The 25205-nt window shown below is 33.5% G+C and overlaps 4 protein-coding genes across 10 annotated transcripts in view; 1 reads left to right on the top strand and 3 right to left on the bottom strand.

Annotated features, from left to right (window-relative positions):
- Positions 1 to 24304, bottom strand: part of LOC129293975 (uncharacterized) — a 33269-nt gene extending 8965 nt beyond the window's left edge. The window contains exons 1-2 of one of the 2 annotated variants that reach the window (XM_054932139.1): positions 24019 to 24304; positions 22241 to 22462 (exon numbers count right to left, since the gene is read on the bottom strand). In XM_054932139.1, the coding sequence (XP_054788114.1) occupies positions 22258 to 22462; positions 24019 to 24284 (471 nt within the window). In that variant the 5' untranslated portion in view covers positions 24285 to 24304 and the 3' untranslated portion in view covers positions 22241 to 22257. Of the gene's footprint in view, positions 1 to 22043; positions 22463 to 24018 lie in introns of those variants that run through there. The other variant, XM_054932138.1, reaches the window with a different exon arrangement.
- Positions 5223 to 12519, top strand: LOC129293971 (CLP protease regulatory subunit CLPX1, mitochondrial-like). The gene is made up of 15 exons (XM_054932128.1): positions 5223 to 6563; positions 6789 to 6850; positions 7113 to 7210; positions 7315 to 7394; positions 7706 to 7756; positions 8880 to 8954; positions 9033 to 9110; positions 9567 to 9623; positions 9951 to 10021; positions 10135 to 10234; positions 10449 to 10553; positions 11354 to 11416; positions 11619 to 11741; positions 11853 to 12005; positions 12114 to 12519. Exons 1-15 carry the CDS (start codon positions 5592 to 5594, stop codon positions 12177 to 12179), a joined length of 2154 nt encoding a protein of 717 aa, XP_054788103.1. The 5' UTR covers positions 5223 to 5591; the 3' UTR covers positions 12180 to 12519.
- On the bottom strand, positions 13234 to 15344 carry LOC129293976 (uncharacterized). The gene is made up of 2 exons (XM_054932140.1): positions 15039 to 15344; positions 13234 to 13653 (listed from the first exon to the last, which is right to left on the bottom strand). The coding sequence occupies exons 1-2, from the start codon at positions 15242 to 15244 to the stop codon at positions 13434 to 13436; spliced, it is 426 nt and encodes a 141-aa protein (XP_054788115.1). The 5' UTR covers positions 15245 to 15344; the 3' UTR covers positions 13234 to 13433.
- LOC129293973 (APO protein 1, chloroplastic-like) lies at positions 16039 to 20285 on the bottom strand. Of its 6 annotated transcripts, XM_054932130.1 has the most exons (8): positions 19937 to 20285; positions 19266 to 19757; positions 19144 to 19184; positions 18941 to 18970; positions 18765 to 18836; positions 17855 to 17925; positions 17167 to 17528; positions 16039 to 17023 (listed from the first exon to the last, which is right to left on the bottom strand). In XM_054932130.1, the coding sequence occupies exons 3-8, from the start codon at positions 19175 to 19177 to the stop codon at positions 16189 to 16191; spliced, it is 1404 nt and encodes a 467-aa protein (XP_054788105.1). In that variant the 5' UTR covers positions 19178 to 19184; positions 19266 to 19757; positions 19937 to 20285; the 3' UTR covers positions 16039 to 16188. The 6 variants fall into 6 exon arrangements, with proteins under 6 accessions (XP_054788105.1, XP_054788106.1, XP_054788111.1 ...); XM_054932131.1 differs by lacking the exon at positions 18941 to 18970 and having other exon boundaries at positions 19937 to 20284; XM_054932136.1 differs by lacking the exon at positions 19144 to 19184 and having other exon boundaries at positions 19304 to 19757; positions 19937 to 20126.
- Positions 24305 to 25205: the final 901 nt, after the last annotated feature.

Below are 25205 nucleotides of genomic sequence, written 5' to 3' on the forward strand. Positions count from 1 at the left end.
ATACCATAGTTACACCTCTGGTGCTTTCTCTGCCGGACTCACTCTTGTAAAAATATTAACTACGGGAATGAGACTTAAAAGTCCCAGTAACCAAAAATTAATATGTAATGATGCATGCGGATGTAACTAATCATGCGATTGTTAAGTGGGCACACAAAAATATTTAATCGAACAATATTTCCAAACAAACTGAACAAGTATTTAATTGTATGACTACACCTTATATCCTCCTCTCGCCATGCTCGGACGCCAAATCACCCGACCAAAGGTGAGTTAGACCAAGCGACACGCCACTCATTGGGTCCAATGAGGGCTTACCACGTGGTAATAATTAACCGAATAGAAATTTCATTAACACCATACATTAAAATACCCTGACAAGTCATGCATCATTCAAATATCCAAACAGGAATATATCGAAATAATAATATCTCATCATGATAAATAAAAATAAATTTTTAACCCACTTGACAATAATTTCAAACAAGTATATATACAGTATTTATTTTTAATAATTCATAATTTTTTCAAACAACAAAACAATACATAACCATTCACAAACACACCCATCACAACACATTAATAATGGTTACCTTGTGTCTTGAATAACAAGTTTTCCTTCGCAAATCCTCTTTCACCACTATCTTTGTCAACACAATCTACATAATTATTTCATAATAATTTTACATTAAAATAAATAACTAATTTAAAAAGTTAGAAAGTCTTAGACTTAAAATTCATATTAACACTAATTTAAATTTATGCTTTATTTAACTTCTCAAATTCTTTTCTAAAATTCTCGTACCCTAATAAACTATTTTTTTATCCTCAAATCACTTCTAGTATCACAATTTCATCCTTCTATATTCTAAAAATTCATCCAAAAATAAATTAAAAATTTTAAAATTATCCTGAAGTCTCAAATCACCTTTCTATAACCTCAAAAATACCTATTCATACTTAAATAAATATTTAATAATCAGAGATTCATCCCTACATCTCAGATTTCACATAACCATATAGATTTAGATTTTAACTCAAAAATTCTTAAACATGAGTTTCAACCTCAAGAAAATATTCTATAATATTTATTATATCTCTAAGAGTTTTAACCTATATTTTTAATCCATCATATCATCAGATTAACTATCTTATAGAAAAATTCTAATCAGAATATTTACTCTATCCTACAAAATAATCATATCACTAGAAAGCTAATATTATTTAAAAAAATAACTATAAAATTAATTTTGTAATTAAATAAATTTTTAAATGCTAATCTAAACAGGAAGTTAGAACATACCTGAAGAAAAAGAAAATAATTCCCCTTGCGAGAAGACACCGAGCAACGTGAGAGGAAGAGAAAAAATAATATAAAAATTAGATTTTAGGTCCCACAATTATATTAAAAAAAACTATAGGTTTAAATTTAATTATTCAAATCTTTGGGTCATTACTTGCGATTTTCACAAATTGCACCTTGGGTTATTAGTTGCAATTTTTACAAATTATAGAAATATTTCTTTTTGCTTCCTTCTGGGTCTCGTTGCCTGTGCCTCCTCTTTTTATATGTGAGAGACACCTCACCTTCCCACATCTAATCGATGTGGGACTTCTACAGTAACCCTTTTTTTTTTAATGCACACACACACATAATTTTTTTTATTTTAAATCTTAAAATTATATCTTAACAAAATATTTCTTATATAATTTTAAACCTAAATTTTTAATTCATAATTAAATTTCTAACCATATTATTATTTTTGAATAATTTCAAATAATATAAATTCCTATTATTATTATTATTTTTTTAAAATCAGGATGTTACACAAGGCAAGGAGGACGAATGGCTAACAAGAGAGCAAAGATGCCAATTGAGGTAAAGATAAACAATGATCAATGGGAAAGCAGATGAGTGATTGTGAAATCTTTAATCTTCAAATTGAGAGAGTGAGAGTTTTGATTGAACAAAGAAGGTTGAGAGAGTGAAAGTCAAGAGATCAAAAATTAGAAAAGTTTAAACCTTAAATGTTTCATCCATGCATCATTTTTATATAGATCGTAAAAAAAAAAAAGATAACAAGGCTTAGAGGGTTGTCCGGCTCGAGCCCATTTTTCAGGGCTTATCAATGCCGAGCCTAAAAGCTCGATTATCTTAAAAAACTCTCATTTTTTAAACTCAACCCTTTATTTAAGTAGGGCTTGTAAGCTCGACCCTTTAAGTCTTGTCCTTATTTCTAACTTTAATCATCATACATTGATAAATGAAATTAAATGAAATTGAAAAGAATAATGAACTGAGTAAGTGGGATTGGCGTTGGCTCCCTACTTCGACCAAAAAAAAATGGTGAGATCGATAATTGATTAATTTGAGATGGTCCCAAACCTCCCATTAATTTTATAACTGGATAATAACTTGGAATTTTGACCATGTTCCTTTTTCTTCTTTTTAGAAAATTATATATAAATCTCACTTAATATAATTAATTACTTTCAAGTATATTAACAATTAAGTTTAGTTAAAGAAAAAGTAATTAATTGCGTTAAGTGAAATGTTATAATAATTTTTTCCCATGAAGAGACAAATTTATATTTTTAAAAGATAACAAAAAAAGAAAAATACTTTTAAAAAAGGAAAACTTCATGTGAATTTAATTTCAATAAGCTAGTTAATGTCATTAAAATTATACCCTCTTTTTATATTTATTCTTATTTAATATGATATTTTAATTACAAAATCTTGTTAATTAGACCCTTTAATTGAGGATATTTTTGAAAAAAATTCCAAATTATATCTTGAAAACCAAAAGTGCCTTATATTTTTTACCATCTTATCTAAAAAAGTATCTTACATTTTTAAATGGAGGAAATATTTTTTTTTAAGATAATTTTATAGACATTTTAATTAAATCACATGAATTAAGAAATGTGATTAAAATTCGTGAAGAAACTTGGTTTTTCAAAATGATTTATACAAAATTTAAATTATCTTTAATTAAAAGGAAAAATACAATTATCAATTTCTATAATTTTATCAAATTTTACTTTTAATCTTTATGGTTTTTTTTGGTGTTTTCAATACTTATAATAACTAAAAATGCTGAAAAAAATTAAAATTATATGGGCCTAAAGAACAAACGTCACCTACTTTTTTTAAAAACTATAAAAACTAAAAATACTAAAAAAATACATAGACTAAAAGTAAAATTGAATTAAAACTATAAAAATCGATGATTGTGTTTTTTCTAATTAAAAATATTAATTTTACCTTTAAATATTAAAATTAAAAATTTCTTATTTAATTGAATTACACTTTCAATAAGTTAGTTGATGTCTTTAAAATGATATATTTTTTCATATTTGTCCTTATTTAATAAAGTATTTAATTTAAAAAAATTATTAATTGTGCCCCTTAATTAAAGGTATTTTTTAAAAAATATCATTAATTATATTTTAAAAGACTAAAAATATATTATATTTTTAAATATCATATCTAAAAATTGCCTTATATTTTTTTTAATATAAAGAGTATTCCCTTTTTAAGATAATTTTATAGACATTCTTAAGTAAATCATCTAAATCAAGAAATGTGATTAAAATTAATGAAGAAACTTGACTGTTTTAAAAAAATTTATAAAAATTTTAAATTATTATTAATTTTACTTTTAAATTTTAAAATTAAACTTACCATCCAAATGAATTAATGAACTAATTGGATATGTGGATATTTTAAAAAATAACTTATTAATACTTCACCAAGTTTAATAAGGTGTCTTATGTTCAAGATAGAAGAGAATACATTTTTATTCTAGACAAAGTATTTTTTATTTTTAAGAAAATTGAGAATCCTAATTTTTAAAAATATAAATCGTGTCAACTTGTATGTATACTTAAGCCAGAAGCAAAATCAATTAAACTCACGAATTTACTCTTTGAGTTTACCTTTATTATGTTAACTTATAAAATTATATTAACTCATTTATAAATTTAGATTAGATATAAATTTAATTAAACTCACAAGTGATTAGGTTAAATTTGCTAAATTTATTGATCTTTTAACAAGTTGAGTAAGTTAAATATATAACTCTTAAAAGTTGAATCACAGAAGAGATACACGGTTCAAACAAAAATGAAAATAATAAAGCAAAAACTAATATTAATAAAAAATGAAGAAGAAATACAAAAAATAAGCTAGTTGCCCTATTTTAAAATTTTTATTTTAAATATGATAATCTATCAAGGTAAATTTATTTAATTCCAATGATTTAAAATTGAAATATATTTAAATCAAATTGTCATCATATTATATATTTTAATCATGGAAAAACATAGTTTTGGATCTCTGTAATTTGTTCACATTTTATTTTTAGTTCCTGCATTTTTTTTGATATTTTAGGTTCCTATATTTTTATTTTTTATTATTTTAAGTTCCTTTCAAGTCCCTCAACTTTATTCATAGAGGGATCTAAAATAATAAAAAATAAAATTATAAAAACCTAAAATATCAACAAAAATATAGGGGCTAATAGCAAAATATAAGTAAAGTGTATAGACTAAAAATTATATTTTTCCTTTAATTATTTAATTATATACTTTTAATAATAATTTATTAATAGAAATAAATTTTTACAAGTTTATATTCACATTATGAATTTATTTAAGCTCGCAAGTTTGACAACATTGATTATATGCAAATTAATTTTTTAATTTATTTTGAAATAATTTTAAATTTAGTAAATATTACAATTTTTATATGTTTCAGATTAATAATAAATAACCAAAATTTATCTAACTTTCATTTTAGCTCCTTCAGACGCAGTTTACATAAAAGTCTTAAATTGATACATGTAATATATGATATATATATATATATATATATATAAATAAAGGTATATGTATAATATATAGATAATTTTGAAGAAAGAAATGAACAAGAACATTTACCCAAAATGAGTAGTCACTTTATCCAGTTTCTTTTTTAAAATTATCCATTTTATTATTAGATGATTCCATCGGAGTTGAACTTGCCATTACACTGGGATTTTTTATTCTTGTAAAATACTAAAAATACTAAAAACTGATTATAAAAACATGGTATGCAGATACGGTTAAACTGTCAAAAATAAGAAAATGCTAATTTGCTGCGTAACCGCATTCGATGGATGAGTCACTAACCCACGGACACGGTTTATTTGGTATTGGTATGCTTGCGGGAGTATGCTTGTCTGGCAGTTTCCTTTTCGTAGTTTCTTCTACGAGAAAATCTCTCACTTTATCTTGTTGCTTAATACTCTCCCATCCAAGTTTTCTTCTTTCTCTCTGTTTTTTTTTTTTTATTCTATCCAATCCAGGAATTCAGATTCAGAGTATAAATAATAGTTCATCGCAGTCTTGAATCACGCATACGGATCGCCAAAGATCTTTTCTTTCACTTGTCACCTGGTCATTTCTTTGTTGGGTCAATCAAACTGAATCCCAATTCTCTTCAGATGAAACACTAGTGTAGAACTCAATCTCTGTATCATTCGTCGTCCGTCGTTGTTATCTAGCTGTGAAATTGTACTTTGTTTTTTTTTTCAAGTGAATTATCTATGTCTCGGATATTCTCGAGATGGAAGAAGGTGAAAGAGATGGCGATGATTTCTTCTGCAGAGACTCAGTTCGCTGTCTCTGCAACAGGTGGTCATAAATGGACGAGGTTCAATTTTCGACTCAACCAGGTTTGCCCAATCTCGACTCACTTAAATTATTTTCCCATCGCCACCCATAGACGACGGGAATCGTTCATCAACGTTCAGGAGCGGTACAAATGGGACCACGGTGGCTCCGGCGATACCCGCAATCGGAATTCTCAGGCCCGAAAGATTCGAGCTGATGCTAATTGCCCACGTTGCGCCAGGAACATGGATGTATTTTTCTCCAATCGCCATTTCCCCACTTCCACTTCTGATTCCCATTTGATTTCTCCGGTTCCTCCTTATGAAGAAGGAGGTTATCAAACTATGAATCTCTGTCCCAATTGTAAAACAGCTTATTTCTTCCGCCCTTTTGAAACTGCGCCAATCCAAGGTACATTTGTGGAGATTGGTAGGGTCATAGATAATAAAGTTAATAATACCAGTAATAAATTGCAGAAGAGGATATCCCATGGAAAAGTCAAAGATGACCGAGAAAGTAATATTAGTCATGGCAGTAACAATGTAGCAGAAGATTATGCCCATGGGAGTAAGAGCAATAATGGGCTTAGAGAGACATTCTGGGATACCTTAAGATTCTATAATGATGGAGATGGTGGAGATCCACCAGAAACTTGGTCTCCTCCACCTGGTTCTTCTAATGGGAATGGGATTGCTGTGCATACTCCTCCAGGTCCGCCTTTTGCTCCTGGTGTTAATGTTGTTCGGGCTTCAGGGCCACGGGAGGGTGGTTCAAGCGGTGGAGGTGGGAGTAATGGAGAAAGGGCAACATGGGGAGGCTCCAATTTGGGTAAGGATTTACCCACACCAAAGGAGATCTGCAAGGGTCTTGATAAGTTTGTCATTGGCCAGAACAGGGCCAAAAAGGTATACTCTATAACCTGAACTTACTTCACATTTAGTCCAACTTCAAGTTGATGCTTATCAGTTCAGTATGTTATTGATTTAGGTATACCGTCTTTTTTTTCCCCCCAGAAGATGCGATTATGTATCACTAATGCTTTTGTGTAATATTTGATGTCATAGTAAATGCATTTTCTGAGTTGCACTCTTTCATTGTGATATGATGGATGATTTATGTTTGTGTTGAAGGTGCTTTCTGTAGCTGTGTATAATCACTACAAAAGAATACACCATGCCTCTTTGCAGAAAGGGTTAGTTAAATTATTGTCCCCTTCATTTGTATTAATTTGTGCTCCTTTGTATTTTGTAGTCTTGTAATTGTCTCTAGTGAGTTCCTCACTCCTTCCCTTCATTCTTGTTTAATCTCACTGAGTTTGCAAGTGTCCATGTATCTTTATACAATTGTTAGCGGGAATTAGAATATATATATATATATATATATTTTCTCCTTTATTCTTTGAGATTATTTATTTGGTATGAGCCTGTGACTGAATTGGTGGGTTTTGATGCTAGGTCAGGGGCAGACTCAGCAAATTCAAAAGCTCTAGATGATGACGATATTGTGGAGCTAGAAAAGAGTAATGTTCTCCTGATGGGTCCTACAGGTTCAGGTATGACTTGTATAATAGCTATGTATGAGATGAGAACAGGATGCATCCTCATGTGGGATTACAACACAATAGCTTTGCTAATTAACAATATCTTCATTAAATAGGGAAGACATTGCTGGCGAAAACTCTGGCTCGATTTGTGAATGTTCCATTTGTCATTGCTGATGCAACAACCTTAACACAGGTAAGTATTCTATCATTGATGAGATGATATTAGAACTTGATGGAATTAGTGTTAAATACAACCAAGATGGTTAATACTGATCGAACCATCTCACGTTGAATGTTGATATTTCAACTCATTTGAATGATATATATTTGTTTAGTATGCTTTACTAATTTTTATCAAATTTAACTTCCAAATGAAAATCAAGATATTTGATATTGGTAGTGGTGGTTATTTATTTGGTTTCATGGTTTGTTCAAGGACATTTTTGGAAGTTTTGGTGTTGTTGACTATTTGTAAACTAAAAAAAGAAAGTGTTCTGAATGCAGGCTGGGTATGTTGGAGAAGATGTCGAATCAATATTGTATAAACTACTTGTGGTATGTCAATTGTTCTCCTGAATTAGCTTGTTATCATTATTACCAACTTTAGAAGATTGGATGAATATTTAGAGGGCAATGTAATTTCATAATTTCATTAAAACCTGATTTACTGACGGCAGAAAAAATTTGCCTGGTTCCTTTGTTGACTATTTAATTTCTATTCTCATCTCAGACAATGATCTATACTTAGTTGTTTACTTGTATTGATTCATTGAAGGCTAGAACAATGCTGATATGGTTGGTTATTCTCATTTGATGGTTTTGTATACTTTACACTTTCTTACACTGGCATTAAGGTGCCCTAGATATTAAGTAGTTATCCTCTGAACATCTATCCTCTGCTTCAGATGCATAGAGTACCAAGGACTTAGTAGGTTCATAAAGACACCTCCATTAGTATGGCTGACACTAAAGTTTCCTTGAGCTATTGAATATGATGATTTAGAGAAGTTGCCAAAGGTCTTTCATACAGATGAGGTCTTCAGCCCCCAAAGAATGGCCACGGGGCAAACATCCTCCTGTGTACTGCCCCTTCTGTTGGCACTTGGGACTTGAGATGTGGTTCTGGGCTCATTCCTTCATTGTGCTAAAGTGAATAGTTGTTTGCCCCCTCCCCTTTTCCCACTCCCCCTTCTGCTATCATCCGTAATCTTATGATATCTTGATATGTTGAATGAAACCAGCATCTTTGATACTGATGTGTGCCAAACACAACCATCTTGTATGCCACCAAGCCTCCAAGATATCTAAGGTCAAGATGATAATGGACTGGATAATTTTTTATGTTGAATGAAACCAGCATCTTTGATACTGATGTGTGCCAAACACAACCGTCTTGTATGCCACCAAGCCTCCAAGATACCTTTGAAGATTGGAGTATTTATGCCCTTTTTTTTGGGGGGGGGGGAGGATGATAAAGCTCGAAGTATTTTCTTTGCTTATTAGATTCTTTTATATCTAATTGTGCTTTATTTATTCCGTATTTGCTCTAAAATTATCTTGAAAGATGTAATTTTATGGTGTTTCTACTTGTCAGTATGGTTCTACATAAATTTCATATCTGGTGTCAGTATGGTTCTACATAAATTTCATATCTGTGCTGGTCAATTTTGCAATGTAGGCAGCTGAGTTCAATGTTCAAGCTGCTCAACAAGGGATAGTTTACATTGACGAAGTTGACAAGATAACTAAGAAGGTTCCTTGTTTATTTGACTGGACAAATACATGATTATACATCCATCGTATCTGTTTTAAATGTTATGGTGTATTACAGGCTGAAAGCTTAAATATTAGTCGGGATGTTTCTGGCGAGGGTGTTCAGCAGGCACTACTGAAAATGTTGGAAGGAACAGTAAGTAAATTAATTCCCGACTGTAGTTGTTACTGATTGGAATATCTACTTTTTAATTGAAACATGATGAATTAACTTATTCTTTACATTTTCCCCTCTTATGAGTCCTTGTAATCATGTACACAAGAATGCCTTTTCTTTTATATACTGGGCCTGAAATGTCAGTTATTTAAGACTGGATAAGATTCATGGTGGGTCCTGGGTATTTTTTTGAGACTAAGATTCATGGTGGAACTGCCTTTATTAGCCAGCGTACAAATTGTATGTAATTTTAGTTTGCAGATACTTGCTCTGATAATCCACATTAGGTAACATTGTTTCTATGAGGTGCTTTCTGTTCTTATATTATTTTCATTTTCTTCCAAACTAGAGTTTTTCTTATAAATATATTTGAAAAGATATTTTATTTTGAAAAAAAACAGAACGCTAAACTTGGGATGATATCTTATTGTCTAGATAGTAAATGTTCCTGAAAAAGGTGCAAGGAAGCATCCACGGGGTGATAACATACAGGTATGTGCTTTTGAAAGAGTAGCCATTTTCCTTTGCTTTTTCATTTCTTGTTTGTTCATGGCTTTGATTAGAAGAACTTTACTCTCAAATTGCATATTGTTTGTTGTAGTTTTGAATCATGATGTTTATTAGAAATATATATTTCTATGATGTAATTGATCTTTCCTTTCTTTTGAGGAAAAATAAGGAAATTCGTAAAGGCATTTGCTGTCAATTCAATCTTGAAAGTTTTATCGAGTGACATATGGATCTCAATTTTTTTGGTGGGGACCAAAAATGGAAGTTTTGGTAGTGACAAGTAGTTAAGAACACTATTTTTATATGCAGATTGACACAAAGGATATTCTCTTTATATGTGGTGGAGCATTCATTGACCTTGATAAAACAATATCAGAAAGGTAAATATTTTGCCTTTGCATTGCCCAGAATATTTGTTCCATATTTGTTCGGAGTGTGTCTTGATTTCTATCAGAATACTTTTTAACATTAAGTTATATTTGAAATAAACCAGACGACAGGATTCTTCTATTGGTTTTGGAGCTCCAGTTCGTGCAAATATGAGAACCAATAGAGTAATAAATGTTGAAGTAACATCAGCATTACTTGAGTCGGTGAGGATTAAGATTATCATTAACTTATTTTGGTTATCCTGATTTCATGAATAAATACTTGAATTACTTAAGGCTCACATTTCATGCAGTAAGTCGCCTTGCTGCCCTGCATTTTCTTGCCCCACTAGTCCCAACAAAATACATAAGTAAAAGAATAAAATTCTTATAAATTATAACCTTCAAGTTATCTAAAATTTGCAGTAGCTATTTTCAGGTGGAAAGTTCTGATCTGATTGCATATGGTCTCATACCTGAGTTTATTGGAAGGTTTCCAATTTTAGTTAGTTTATCCGCCTTAACAGAAGATCAGCTTGTGCAGGTATTCCTTTATTTTTGAAAGATATCATTTGTCGTCATATGATCAATGCTTCTCATATTTTCTCAAAAACTGTTCAAGTGCTCTCGGGATATATGGTTACACAACGATTATCATTCTGTTGATTTGTCTCTACTGACAATAGCCTATATATGATGCCTTATGTGTCCGCAATCGTTACCCAAGTAAAAAAGGGAAGCCTTGATGGAGGAGTGATAGTTGATACTTGATAAGTGTAGTTGGGAAGTATTTAAAGGAAGAACGTAATGGGAGAAGATAAAAACTTTGAGACCTGGAGGAGGCTTGGCCTCTCAAAAGCCAATGATCATCTTCGTGATCCTCAGTTCTGTGTTTGTCTTAACTACTGTTTTGGTGCTTCGCCATTTGCTGCTGTGATTTGTGTAAATTTAGTTGCTGGAAGCTGTACCATTATATCATTTTATGCGTTGTGGGGTTGCAGTGTTGAAACTCTTGTGGGTATCCATACCAGTAGCTTTTGACGTTCTTTTTGAAGTCTGTATCGGTTTGGTTAATGCATGATATAACTCATTTAAAGGTGAAAAATACATTTTAGTATCAGTTTCCATGCTCCTCTGTTCTCTTACATAGCTTTCGGAGGGTATCAGCGAGTTTGCCTCATGCAGCAACGTGTTTATGTTGGTCTAGAGTTTGGATTTCTTTAATTGTACATTAATTGTACATGAAAATGGGCAAGCCAAAACTTGAGGAAAGAGCTAAAGTTCTTTTACATTTTGAATACATATCTCATCATTGTATTTATAGAAATGTTATTGGCCTGACAGGTCCTCACAGAACCAAAGAATGCTCTTGGTAAGCAGTACAAGAAATTAATTGGAATGAATAATGTAAGTATCCCTTAACCTCAATCTGTGTCTGCAACCCCTCTTCTGTTCTTCTCTTCCCTCCAATCTTGGCCGTTCAATTCTAGCATATGCTTATTTGCTTTTGATTTTGATTTCCTAATGATTCACCCAGTCATTTTTGTGAGGGTCAAGAGTGAGCGGTAAGATAGCTTGGTATGAGTGAATTTCTCCCTGTGCGATTCAGGTTGAGCTTCATTTCACGGAGAAGGCACTCAGATTGATTGCACAGAAAGCAATGGCCAAGAACACTGGCGCCAGGGGTTTAAGAGCCATACTGGAAAGCATCCTAACTGATGCCATGTTTGAGGTTTGGGAGATTCTTTTTTCCCCCCAAATGACCTGGTTACCTCAAGACTCTTTTAAGAATCATCAATTTCTCTGGTTCTCTACTGACATATTCAATGCGTATATGGACCAGATTCCTGATGTTAGGACTGGGAATGATCGGATCGATGCAGTAGTCGTCGATGAGGAGTCGGTTGGATCAGTAGATGCCTTGGGATGTGGAGGCAAAATTCTTCGTGGACAAGGTGCTTTGGAGGATTACCTTGCGAAGATGAAGGATTCAGTGGTATGATTGTATACCTGATTGTTATCTGCTGCTGATTTATAACTAGTTAAAATTGATCACAGGATCACAAGATTCCATATAATTGATCAAGTTCATTTTTTTGTGTAGGTCAATGGTGAGGTAGCTGAATCAGATGTGCAAGAGGGGGAAACAGAGAGGGCCATGAGCATGTGACAGAATTCTGTATTTATGGTCGTGAAGAAGGGTATAATTTATCCTTGTCATTGTTATTTTGTAAAGATCACAGACATGATCTGCTGTAATTATTCCTTGCATAACAGCATAGCTTCTTTCGAGTTTCTTGGATAGGAAGGAAATAGAAAGATAAATAAAAGGAACAGGGGGGAAAAAAGATGTATCGTTGCTAATTTAGGAAGCACTTTTACACCACCAAAGAAGAAATATTAAGGTCTCAGCGAAGAATTGATTTTCTTTCTATGTAGGAGTGATTTCTCGAAGGATAAATGTTAGCTAATATGACCTTGAATTCTTAGACGAGCAATTATTTTCTTTCCATGGCTCTGTTCACAAAAATTAAGTTGATTAGAAAGTCTTGACGTGCTTGCCTCTCTTCCTATAATCTATATCTTAGCTCTTTAGGAAGTTTCTCTTCATGGAATTTATGCCTTCTCATGTCGCAGCTGTTTGTAAAACCCTTCTCAGCGTCTTAAGAATTATGTTAGGATTTATGAGAATTTGAATTTGAATTTAAGTTAAATTCATTGTTTGAATACATTAAAAAATTTTATACTCTGCTTATTTGAAATTTCAGCCACTCCACTCTTTGACGCCCAAGATGAATTGATTCTCTATTTATCTTAACGTTGAACAAAATGATTTTTTTTTTTTTTTGAATCATCCACATCAAATCTAATCGATATAGAGTTTACTTCATTTTCAACTAACATTTCTACTCTAAAAGATTTTGAACATTAAAAAAAATGACAATAAGGTTAATATTGATTTTCTGCTTTCAACTGTTTTCAAAGGCAAACATAACATAGCTCAAACCCAAAATGAGATATAAAATGTGCAAATCTAATTAAAAGTTTAGACAATCTAGATTTTGAACTTTTTGATTTCTAAATTTAAAACATACTTCTAAAAAAATGGCAATTGAAAGTTCCTTGAGAGGATCCTGACTCTGGATTGCACCTACTACCTATTATTCATTTAATATTTTACTTATACTAATCACACATCAACTCCTTTCATTGCCAAGCAAAGGTAATGCAAAAGAGCCCCAAGAAAAAAATGGGCAAATGAACACTCCAAAATCATCTCAACATCCATCATTGATTACATTCCTACAGCAACTAGCAACTTTAGCCATAGAATAGAAAGCAATCATTTTGTCAAAGTTCATGGAGGGCAAGATCCAGCCATTACATATTGCAGTCTAAGGCCTTATTTATATGGAAGCACCAGTTACATTTCCTTTTCCAAGTTGTAGTGTTTCTTTACAGCTTCAATTACTTCCCAAGTGATGTTCATTCCTTTAGGGAAGACGACTAAGTCACCACCCCCAATTTCAAAAGATCCATCATCACCATGTCCATCAACTGTGACCTTCACTCTTCCCTTTAGCAGATACATGGTCTCTTTAGCTTTGAATGACCATGGGATTTTGGTTGGACCGCCTTCCCACCTATTGGGGGTGTAACAAATGCGTCAAAATGACAGAAAAACCAACAGCAGATATCACAATGCACGTAGAGATTCATGTTTGTCATGACTCAAATGAGTAAGTTATGGCTTCTTTTCTGCACTGACGAACATTTACAGTTGCAGTATCAAGAATCTGAAAAACTCAACATCTTAAAATTTGAAGTATCTTACTGTGTCTGATTCTGAATGCTTCATCGAACTAGTTGGTAGTTAGGGTGTGCTTGCTGGACCAGGGGAGTGAGAATTTGAGATTGGAAACATGGTGTGTCCTTTTTAAATAATATATATATATATATATATATATTATTATACATTTATGTAAGGGTATAAGGTTCGTTTCCTATCACATTTCCTTTCCCTTCTATCTATTTTGAAGATTTTGCGTGCCAATCATAACGTCAAAGACATATAAGCATAAATCATATGACTTTCATGATTAGAAATGTATGTGTATCCTGTAATCTATAAATTCATCTATCCAACTCTAAGTTGATCACTTTTTCTTTTTGGATTTGTATTGCTCAAACTAAACAAACCTCATCAGCAGACAGAATTGTCTGGAATTCGTTCATCTATTCAAAGAGTTGTTGCTATCAATAACTTGTGGACAAAGAAAGATTTGCTAAACCATAATTTTCACTAAATTTTTTATTTCTCATCTATCCATTCGACTTTCACATGTCTCTCTGTTGAATCCCTTAAGACACAAATAAAACGAGATGAAGCAATTGCATAAGCTTCTCAATGGCTTCAGCTCATGACACTACTCTTAAAATTTTATTCATGTGAAGCACTCCTTAAAACTCAAATCTCTGGACTGAAGATGGTATAGTGAACCAAGAGAACGTAAACCATCACCGAACAGAAAACAAAAATATGAAACCGCTCTGGTTGGGAAAAAGAACTTGTAACAAAAACAATTTTTTTAATCCAAAAATTTGTCTGATCATCAATTTCACACTCTAAGGATCTTTCGTGACATTTTAGTGTCTTCAAGCACATATGATCTCTTATCAATTTCACCCTTCTAAAAATTCTGAAATGATACCATACCAACGATGTTGGATCGGATTGAAAGAAAATCATATTCTCCTATACAGAACCACCGAACACTGAGACAAGATTTTTGTCAAGAAGACCTATCAGTGTGCAAGCTATGCCTGAATCAGTGGATTGACGAAAGCCTAAACTGAAACATTATCTTTTTCTCACCAAACCGAACATACAAAAGCCCTATTTGTCATGTCAAAACTCCTCAAGCAGACGAAACACGCGGAAGCGAAAGTAAAATAAGTCGAATCAGAACTAACAAAAAGCCAAAGAAGCGAAAAAAAAGCGAGGGAAAGAAGGGTAAAAGAAGCATACGTGGACCAAGTAGAGACTCCTAGCTCAGTGAGTTTGGATTGAAGAGGATTCTTCTCAATCTTGACTCCGAAAATCTCAGTAGTTACCGGAGCAGTTTCCTTCTTTGGGATGAGCCTGACGGACAGCAAAGAGTAAAGCAAAGGAATTAAAGGTAGAAGCAGCAAAAGGGTTTGATTTGCAAAAAGGCGTCTTATCGCCTTCCACATTTCGGCTTCAGTTTGATGATTATTCTGTTCTGTCCCTTTCTGTTAAGTGTGGACTTGTGGAGGTTGATGAGTTGATTCAGGTCATGAAGCAATAATGTCTTCTCGCGCACTTTTGCCATTTGTACAGTTTGAACTGAGAGTCAGAGTTAGAAGCAATATATTAAATAAATCATCACTTTTTTTGTTGGCCCAGAAAACCGATGTTTCAGAATTATTCTAGCGTACCTTCGTTGGAGCTTCTTATTGAAAAATTTGGCAATAAATTTGAAGATAGCTGAATAAATCTTATCTTTATAATAATGTTTTTTGGACAATTATCTTCATAAAATATAAAAAAAATATAATTTTAAGTTCTTACATTTAACTGTATTTATTATATATCTCTACACTTTTTTAATATTTAAAATTCTTATATTTTTATTTTTTAATATTTTAAATTCCTTTAAAATTCCTATACTTTATTCATTTACAGATTTAAAATATTAAAAAATAAAAATGTATAAATTTAAAATATTTAAAAAAAATGTACAACAATTTATAACAACACATGAATAAAGCACAAGCATTTAAAATTATGTTTTTTCAAATTTGAATCATCGTTGGCTGAATAAATAATGGACTCGTTTGAGAGAACTTAACTAATTAAACTATGAAAAGCTATTCTATTAAATTTTGATGGTTCATGGTAAAGAACACTCCACGCAAGCTTCACCAATGAACGATTTCAGTTCTCATAATTATCTACGTTTTTTTTTCCTTAAATTACATAAAATTTAAAAAATAAAGCATACAGATCATTCATAACTCGGAACTATTTATATTTATATATGGCGTATTCCTTAATTATTCAAAAAAGACTTGATCAGACAAAACCCAAAGTAACATCTCCACGTTCTAGACACACTAGCAACTAGCCCTTGAAGTGGTACAGCACATGAACACAATCATGCAATCAGTTTAGCTTCGTCAGCACCAGGGATTACAACGTCAAGTCTCATCATGGGTTTGTATTCATCAGGAATCTCTGCTCCGGCTTGCATGCACACTTCAACCACAACCGGAGCCTTCCCGTAGAATCTTTTCAGAGCACCACTCAAGGGAGGTCCCGCAGGATATCTCACATGCCACACATAGTTTGGAGGAAAAACTTCCTCCACTGTTGCATCTTGCCAGCCATGTTTCCCATCCCTCCATTGGTGTTTGAATGCTCCACAGAGCTTGGCATTGTGACCCCATGGCCCCACATGAACCTCTGAACAATATCCACACGCCTTCACTGAGTATTTCTTCATCAACGTTCTGACTCCCTTTCTGACAGTTTCATACGCGTTGATCGTTTCCTGGGCAATTCTAGATATGTCTGACATTGGCGGGGGTGGGAATCGGTCACAAGCTTGGTAAGTATCGAATTCAATAAGTGCAGAGGGATCTGCTGTGCACCATGGCTTAGGTTCTTCAACATACCCACCTCTGTCGATGACTCTCTTCCCTAGCATTCTTATCGGTGTGGTCCTTCGACGTGAAGGGTACTCTGGTATTTCTACTCCAGCTTGAATGCATAGCTCCACAACAGCTGGAATCCGGTCATAATCAAACCGTGTCTCATGCTTGATGCGCCGACCAAAAGGATCATAGAGATGGTATGACTCAACGGGGATTAGCACATCATTGATAGAAGCCTTGACCCATGCATGGAAACTATGACGCTGTGCACTGGTAGGACCAAGGCAACTCTGAATGTGATGAGCTGAGTGGCCCACATGAACTTCTGAACATTCACTGCATGAAACATTGGCTAAAATTATATAGTCTTACATTGCATTTTTTAATTATTTGACTGGACTATCATCATTAAAATAAGAGAAGACAAGGCAACCAACTAGGACTCTTTAAACAGAATTTTGGAAGTGTACACAGTATACCTACAGCCATGTACAGGAATAATGTGCAAGAGCTGTCCAAGACCTCTAATTAGCAGTTTCCAAGCATCAAATACTTCATAGGCAACAGGAATTAGGTCTGGCACAAGTAATCCATTCTTTGGAGGCTCAAGAGGTTTCTCTATTCCCATTTGTGCAAGTTTTTTGTCCTCCCTTGCAGCTTGTTTGATCTCCTTAATGGGAATAGGGTATGGTTTTTTCTTTTTCTTAGGTAACACGGATGGGAAATCAACATTTTGGGGTAGCCTTTTATTCACAGTTTTATCACCTCTGGGCTTTTGACTGGCACATAGAAAACTTCCAGATAGCATTGATCTGTCGTTGTAAATTTTTTCGCACCCTAACTGCAATAAAGACGAAACTCAAGTTTACATTCGAATCATGGCAGGGGAATAACAGTTCCAACTAAGCTGTTGGGAAGATAGATTGAAGGATGACAACAATTATGAAGACTAGAAGCACTTTCTAAGAGATGGGAGGAAGGCTTATAATTTTTCCAGCAATCCTTGGTTAATTAATATTAGGAATAATGACAATATATTGCTTCTAATCAGATATATATTATTACACTTCCTAACGTGATGAAACAATATTTTGGGAATAGCAACAAGCATAACTAGTACTGAAGTAGTCAATTAAAGAAAAATGTAAATGAAAAGGCACATAAAACCTTCAATCTAAGAGCATGTGGCTCAGAAGTCGAAAGTTGTGGCCTCAAAAGCTCCATGCCTGGGCACGCACCTGGACATTGAAAGTCTCATCATAAGAAGTAGCATGGTAGGTTAAAGGGGCACAAGCTTTTAGTATTGCCGCCCTGAAGTCGTGGATATACCAATGATAATAGTTTGGGCAGAGTCAACAGAGGGGATAGACTCTAATTTAAAGAGTACCGTGCAATAATTTTGTTCTGACATATAGTTCAATACTAGGTTTTTTGGTCGATTTGAGACAAGGAATAGATACTTTACACATTTCACTTTTCACATTATTTTATCAATATCTGAGGTGGGAGGACAATAGTGAATGTGTCATTTGCCAAAGAAGCATGTGCTACTCAAGAATGATGTGAATTCAACTAAAAAGCTGATAACCATGCCAGCAAGCGAAAACAACACCAAGCTGCTGTCATACTGTACACTGTACAAGCGAATTTGACCACTGATTAAATAGCTCAACCAAATTATTCCTTTGTTCTCTGTAGTCTGTAGAAGACCCAAAAAAAGTATTGCCATTATTGTGCATGAAAAAATAATGCAGGACAAATCTTATTTATCCTTTATTTAGCAAAAGTTTCAAAACAATCTTCTACAAAATTAAGTTCCTCAACAAGATAAAACTCTTTCAGATTTCATCTCAAATAACCTCCATTCTACTGAAATGGTACATTACAACTACACGAAACTAAGTGTTGCATGTCCGAAGACAAATCTCGTAGTATTGGCAGCAGTGAATAAGAGCATCATAACATGTTCAGTTTCTCTACACATGAATTTAAGCACCTCTACTGGGAACTGAACTCAAGTTGTTTCTTAGTAACATTAACTAAAAACTTAACGATATGAAAGGAAAAAGTAACTCACTTTTATAAGATAAATTCCATAATGAAGAAGAATCTACAGGCGGTCTCTGGATCATGGGATCTCCAGTAGGCACTGAAAAAATATCAATTACAAAGAAAAACAACCAGGATTCACAAATCAGACTACAAGTATAAGCACTAACAGAATGAGAGGAACAGAAGGAGAAAACCAGCCACCTTGTTTTACTTTCGTCTCTATTTGCAACACTAGAAAATAAATCCGAGTTAGCCCGCCGAAATGTGCCTTTTTTCTTTAGCTTTTTTACATTTATTTTAGCACACAAGATTTCTGAAGATGAGTGGCAACAAACACACACACACACACACAATCTGATATATGTATCCTTGAGTTGGAACAGATTGCCATAGAATAAGAATACCTTTACAGCCAAATTCACCTTCGAATATCATCATCACTTCCCTATTATATTTCAATCTTCATTCAGCTAGGGGTATAATCTCAGCATTTGGCTGAACTACAAGATTGGAAAATAAAAAACACCTGAAAAGCCGAGACCAGGGACTGCGGAACCACCGTACCAGAACCAGTGAATGAAGGAAGGGAACCAACGAGGCCGGAATCTGAACCAGTGACGTGGACAGTGAACCAGTGACGCTGGAATCTGAACCAGTGAAGGCGTGACCCCGAGTGAAGCACCTAACGCGCACAGACGAGGTCGACGATTTCAGAGCCCTCGAGGTCACACTCACACACACAGACGCCGGTATCTCCAGCAGAGGAAAGGAGAGGGGACGTCGCCGCCACGCACACACTTAGCCGTGAGCCTGAGGTGAAGTCACACACTCACACCCACGCAACGACAGCGAGATGCACCAGCCACCAGGACGACGCCGTCGCACAGTCACAGACGGTGGAGGTCGGAAGTTCGGAGGAGGAGGTCGACGACGATAAGTGAAGCAAACAGTAAATTGAGGAGTAGGAGAAAGACCGAAATGCGAAAGACGAGACTGGAGGGGAGAGGAGTGGTGGAGCCTGGACGCCGGAGGCGCTGGGATTATGAATTAGGAAAAATAAAAAAAAAATAAAAAGCGCAAAAAAACAAAAAAAAAAAAAAACGGCTTAGCTCATTTTGCCCCCATTTTGTGGGCCGAGCCGAACAAGACCAATTTTTCAAGCTCGACTGACAAATGTTGGCGGCTAAGCGAACTAACCCGCTGGATTCAGCTCGGGTTTTCCGGCTCTGCGGCGAGGGCATAAGGTGGAGTGGCACCCGGCGGCGGCTGAAGCTTACAGCCGTTAGTCAGATGAACGGTACCAATGCTGCCACGTGGATGAGGCTAACCCCGCACAGAACACACGCAAATATGGGGCAAATTTACCATCATGCAAAAAAAAAACAGTTACTGACCAAGATGTTGCAACTTTCAAAAATATTCAGCAAAATAATATTAGTTGATATCCGTTCTAAAATGCCAAGTTCTAATTTTTCTTTTGTATCAGACATGCACTCTTGATAAATAGTATTTTTGAAAGTGTAGCTTTTTAGTAAATAAAAATTATTTTAGCTACAATAAATTTGCCCATATAGGATAATATTGTTATAAATAAAAAATCATTATTTTAAATGACACACAGTATCAAAATTATTAAGTTGTTGAGGAACTCACATAGACTACAACTAATTTCATAATTTGCACTATATTTTCTCATTGAACTTTCAAAAGTTAAATACACACACATACTCTCTTTATTAAAAAATATAAAATATTTTTAATCGAATCTGGTTCCTCAATAAAATAATTACTTATCTTTAAATTTATATCATTTTTTTGTACTTACTTCACTTAATATAGTATTTCACTTTAAAATAAAGGATTGTGAGGCAAAAACATCCAAAAAGACATCATCCAAGAGCATTCAATAACCTAAAATTAAAAAAAAAAATACAAGAATGCTCATGGAGTTATTTTTTTTAATACATTTGTGACCAAATCATTTGTGACCATTATGCTGTAGTAACAATTTGGTCACAAATGCACTGAAAAAATAGCTCCATGAATACTATACTTATATACTTTTTCTCATTTTAAGCTGTTAAATGCTTTTAATTGATGACTTCTTAAATATTTTTGCCATTTTATTTTAAAATAAATATAAAATAATTTATTTATTGTAAACACTTTTAAAAAAAGTACATTAATTACACTTTAAAACACTAAAAATACCTTATAATTTTTAACATCAACCCCTCAAAAAATATTTTATATTTTTTAATAGAGAAAGTATATTCAATTAAATTGACATTTTTGTCACACAAATGTTTTTTGAATTGAAGAAAATCCTATTTAAAATAGGATTAAATATTAAATGTGATCACCCTCTTCCAATAAAAATTTTAAAAAAAATTAATCTTTTAATCATTCAACTTTTAACTCACTTATAACTCAATCCCTTAACTATAACTCACTGCAACTCAATTCCTCAATTTTTGATTCACCTAAAACTCTGTCCTTATTTTTTAATTTTTTTAAAAAAATTTCTTATCAAATAAGAGAATAAAAAAATACTCATATATTATTCTAAAATACCCTCCTCTTACTCATTGATGTGAGATATAAGCTAACATGAAAAAAAATTAACAAAAATTTAAGAATTAATTTGTAAATAATTCAAAAGTTAAAAACTAAGTCATAGACGAGTCATAATTGAGGGACTAAATCACAACGAGTCATAATTGAGAAATTGAATTACAAATGAATTAAAAATTGGAGAATCAAAAGATCAATTTTTCCAAAATTTAAACTCACTCCATGCACGGCAAAGGAGCCAAATTCTAGTTATTTACAAAGTATGGTTTATATCTTTAACTATCTAGGCCAACCAAAGTAATTTTTGTTTGTATAAAAAGCAGGTTAATAATCCCCTCGGTCTCTCCTCCTTCCCCATTTGACATTACAAAAAGCCATTTGAGGATCCCACAATGGCACTATTGGTTTTACCGTTCCATAAATATTGATGGACATGTGCTTTTCTATATGTCAGATAAGATTATTCTGTAAAGAGCCATCATATTTTGGCCTAATAAAATGCCATCTGCAGAAAAACACAGATGAACATAAAATACGGAATATAATGCATGATTTGGCACTCACATTGGTTCTATTCCCTATCCAAATTAGCTTTTTGATCGTTGAGGATTCTTTCCAACAGCACCACGCTTATCTTGCTTTTTTTCAATACATTAATTGTTTATGTTTAATAAGTATGATTTATGTTTTATTTTCTTCAAAAAAAAAAAAAGTATGATGCAGACTGACATTTCAATCAAGACAGACAGAATCGCATGCCCATTAACAACCGGCAATGAAGAAGCCAAGTCTTCACTCTAGTGATCAAGTCTTAACACAGCTACAAATGCTCATATAACTTACCTCAGAGTGCCTATCTTGAAACCAGCTCACAGCAAGCTAATAATTAAATCTTTTAGTGTGTATATATAAGGAATCCCTAATGGAAATGGAATTTTTTTATTTTAGTCAAATTTATAGTGCTTGTCCACTCCAACAGAGACATCCCAAGTGCAACTCATCCCTTTTGGGAACACAACCAAGTCACCAGCACCAATCTCCACAGCTTCATTTGACCCACTGGGTGTCACCTTCACTTTCCCTTCCAACAGATAGCATGTCTCCTTGGCATCATAAGTCCATGGGAATTTGCTCGGAGGGCATCCCCACCTGTACACATCAAGATGTGACCAACAATCATATATGCATTTAAGTCCAACAATACTCAGACCTGACCTAGTAACGGATACTACCTAATTGGAGAGCTTTGTGTTTCAACAGTTTGAACCTTTTAGCCGGTTGGTGCACTTTGTGATTCTAATCTTACTAAATAAGGAATTAGAAAGAGAACTGGGATTTTCAAGATACACTTCAATTTTTTTTTTTTTGGGGGGGGGGGGTCTCCCTCCCGGGAGATAAGAAATTACCCATATATAAGCTACTCCCAATCAGGTCCGAGTGAATGCTTGAATCTGAACCTAATCTCACAGTTGTCCTAAAGAATTTACTTCATGGATTCGAAGTCATGATTTATGAGGTTTTTAGAAAGTGTAATAATTTCTACAATTGTAATGTATAATGTTGAATTTTCTCATGCTTATCATAAGGAGGAAGGGTGATTTAGTTCATTGTTGTTTCGATTTTTTTGCAATCCATTCCATTCCCATCCTTTCTAACAATCAAACAAGACCTTAAGAATCTTAAATGTCATGCACTTCCTACTTCAGTTCCAATATTCTACTCTAGCATCTGATCCCAGGCATCCAAAATGACAGCAAGTGTAAGATGCTAGTAAGCATCAAAGTCCTCCTCATTCATCTTTTGATCATACATGAAAGAATTTTCAGGGGAATTGATGACAACGAAAAAAATTTGCATAACACTTGCACTGCAACATGATAAAATATAAAGTATCCATGTATCATCATCAGAAAAGTCAGATCATGCCTAATTCAATAAGATCTCAACCGTCCAAAACAAATTTGTATAGTTTAGGAGAGAGATGCATTCTGTGAGCATACCTCCATATGTGCAGGAGATCCAGAGTACATATACAAAAGTCAGACTAGGACAATAATCAGTTTTTTGAAGTAAAAATAGTTCATAGTGTGGAAACAATAAAATTTCACTATTTAATAAGAATTAATGGTCACAAGATCCGAAGATTCTCAGCCGTCTGTGTCATATTAATATAATAAATTTTCTGATGTTAGCGTATATTACAATGACTGAAGGATGCATTCAGGTTAGCAGGTCAAAACCACTACAAAATTGAGGAACATGGCAGGAAAAAACAGAGAAATACAGCACAACTCATTCACCAAATATAGGAAAAAGAAAAAGAAAAAATCGCCACCCCTAATTCCACAAGCCAATTTGTTAAGGGATTTACAACAGACTCCAAGAAATTATAGAAAAATTTTCAAGTCAAGGAACCTACACAACTTAATAGTGAAAAAGAAACAGCAAGATGATACCGAAATAAGCTTTACTTGCATCAATGCCTAAAATCAAGTTGAGAGATTTTGACCTGAGGAGGGTTATTCACTGACCCAACATGAAGAAAAGCAAAACTTTCCTCAACCCAAATCACATAGGCCAATACAAAAAGGGACTTTCCATCCAACATAATAGATTTCAACTGAAAGAAACCTGCGTATACATGTAAAATTGAACGTGACAGTGAAACAGAAAGAGGAAGACGATGAAGAAATAAGCATTGTTACTTGGGCCATTGCTTAACGCCAAGTTGTGTAAGTTTGTCCTCAGGAGGATTTCTCTCTATCTTGATTCCTAATTTCTCGATCGTCATACTTTCAGCTCGTACTGCCGCAACGCCTCTCCTTCTGGAAGGAAGATGGAGAGAGTGTTTGGTTCCCGAGAAAAGCAAAGATTGGGTTGGGATTATGCCCACACCGGCCATTGACACAAAGCGAGAAACTTCTGGGAACTTGGGCTTGGATTCACGTCCCTCTACAATCGCCATGGACATGGACAGTTATAATTTACAACTTTCGTCATAACATTTATCCGTTTTTAATTTGGATCACTCATTTCTAATCTTTTTTGCAGTTGGTGGACAAAGAAAGAAAGAAGACAGGAATTTGATTTGTTCATGCCATTTTCTTCCAATTTTCATAATTTTCTGTGACATGAAATTTTAACCAAGCGCCTTTTTGGCTTTGGGAATTTTTCAGTTTGATTTTTTACTAAAATCATTTACACTAAATGATTTTTTCCCCTTTCTTTGGGCTGACTTTGCACAAGCGTTAAGTTATCTATCAAAATATTGGGCCGAAACACTTGTCATGAGACACACACGTGAAGAATTATTTTGTGTGTACCTAAAGCAAACTTCTAAAGGAGAAAATTATATGTAAAAGTACAATGGAATTGTATTATTTTCTTCTATTTTATGCATATTAAATATTAACATCTACTCGTTATTAAATTTTCTCGACCTGAGCGTTGTTTCTCCATTATATTATATCCTAAGAAGAATTATGAGTGATTAGCCAAGTTTTAATCTTCACTTTACAACAAAGCCCTAATCAATTTTGACCATTTGCCTTTAACAAATATATGCGCAACACCATTTAGGAAAAATATAGAATAGAAAAACAGAAGTTAGTCCTATAAAAATGTTATTTCTTTTATGTCATTCCATCTTTTTTTCTAATACATGGTATATTACCAAGAAAGATCACATGTTCTCACCACCAACTTTCCATTACGAGGGGGATAAAAGAAAAGAAAAGGGCAAAAAATTGTATAGATATTAGCATTCCCTTGTCAATCTATATTCTGAACTTTAATCAAAAGGTTTAGCTCAACAATTTTCCTGAAAATTCTCTCTTTTAGTCTTTCTCTGAGATAGAAATACTGTCAATGTAGAGAATTTACATTTAAAGTT

This window comes from Prosopis cineraria, unplaced genomic scaffold, assembly GCF_029017545.1.
Source record: "Prosopis cineraria cultivar Desert tree isolate PC_DT_omini unplaced genomic scaffold, ASM2901754v1 PC14, whole genome shotgun sequence".
NCBI lineage: Eukaryota > Viridiplantae > Streptophyta > Magnoliopsida > Fabales > Fabaceae > Prosopis > Prosopis cineraria.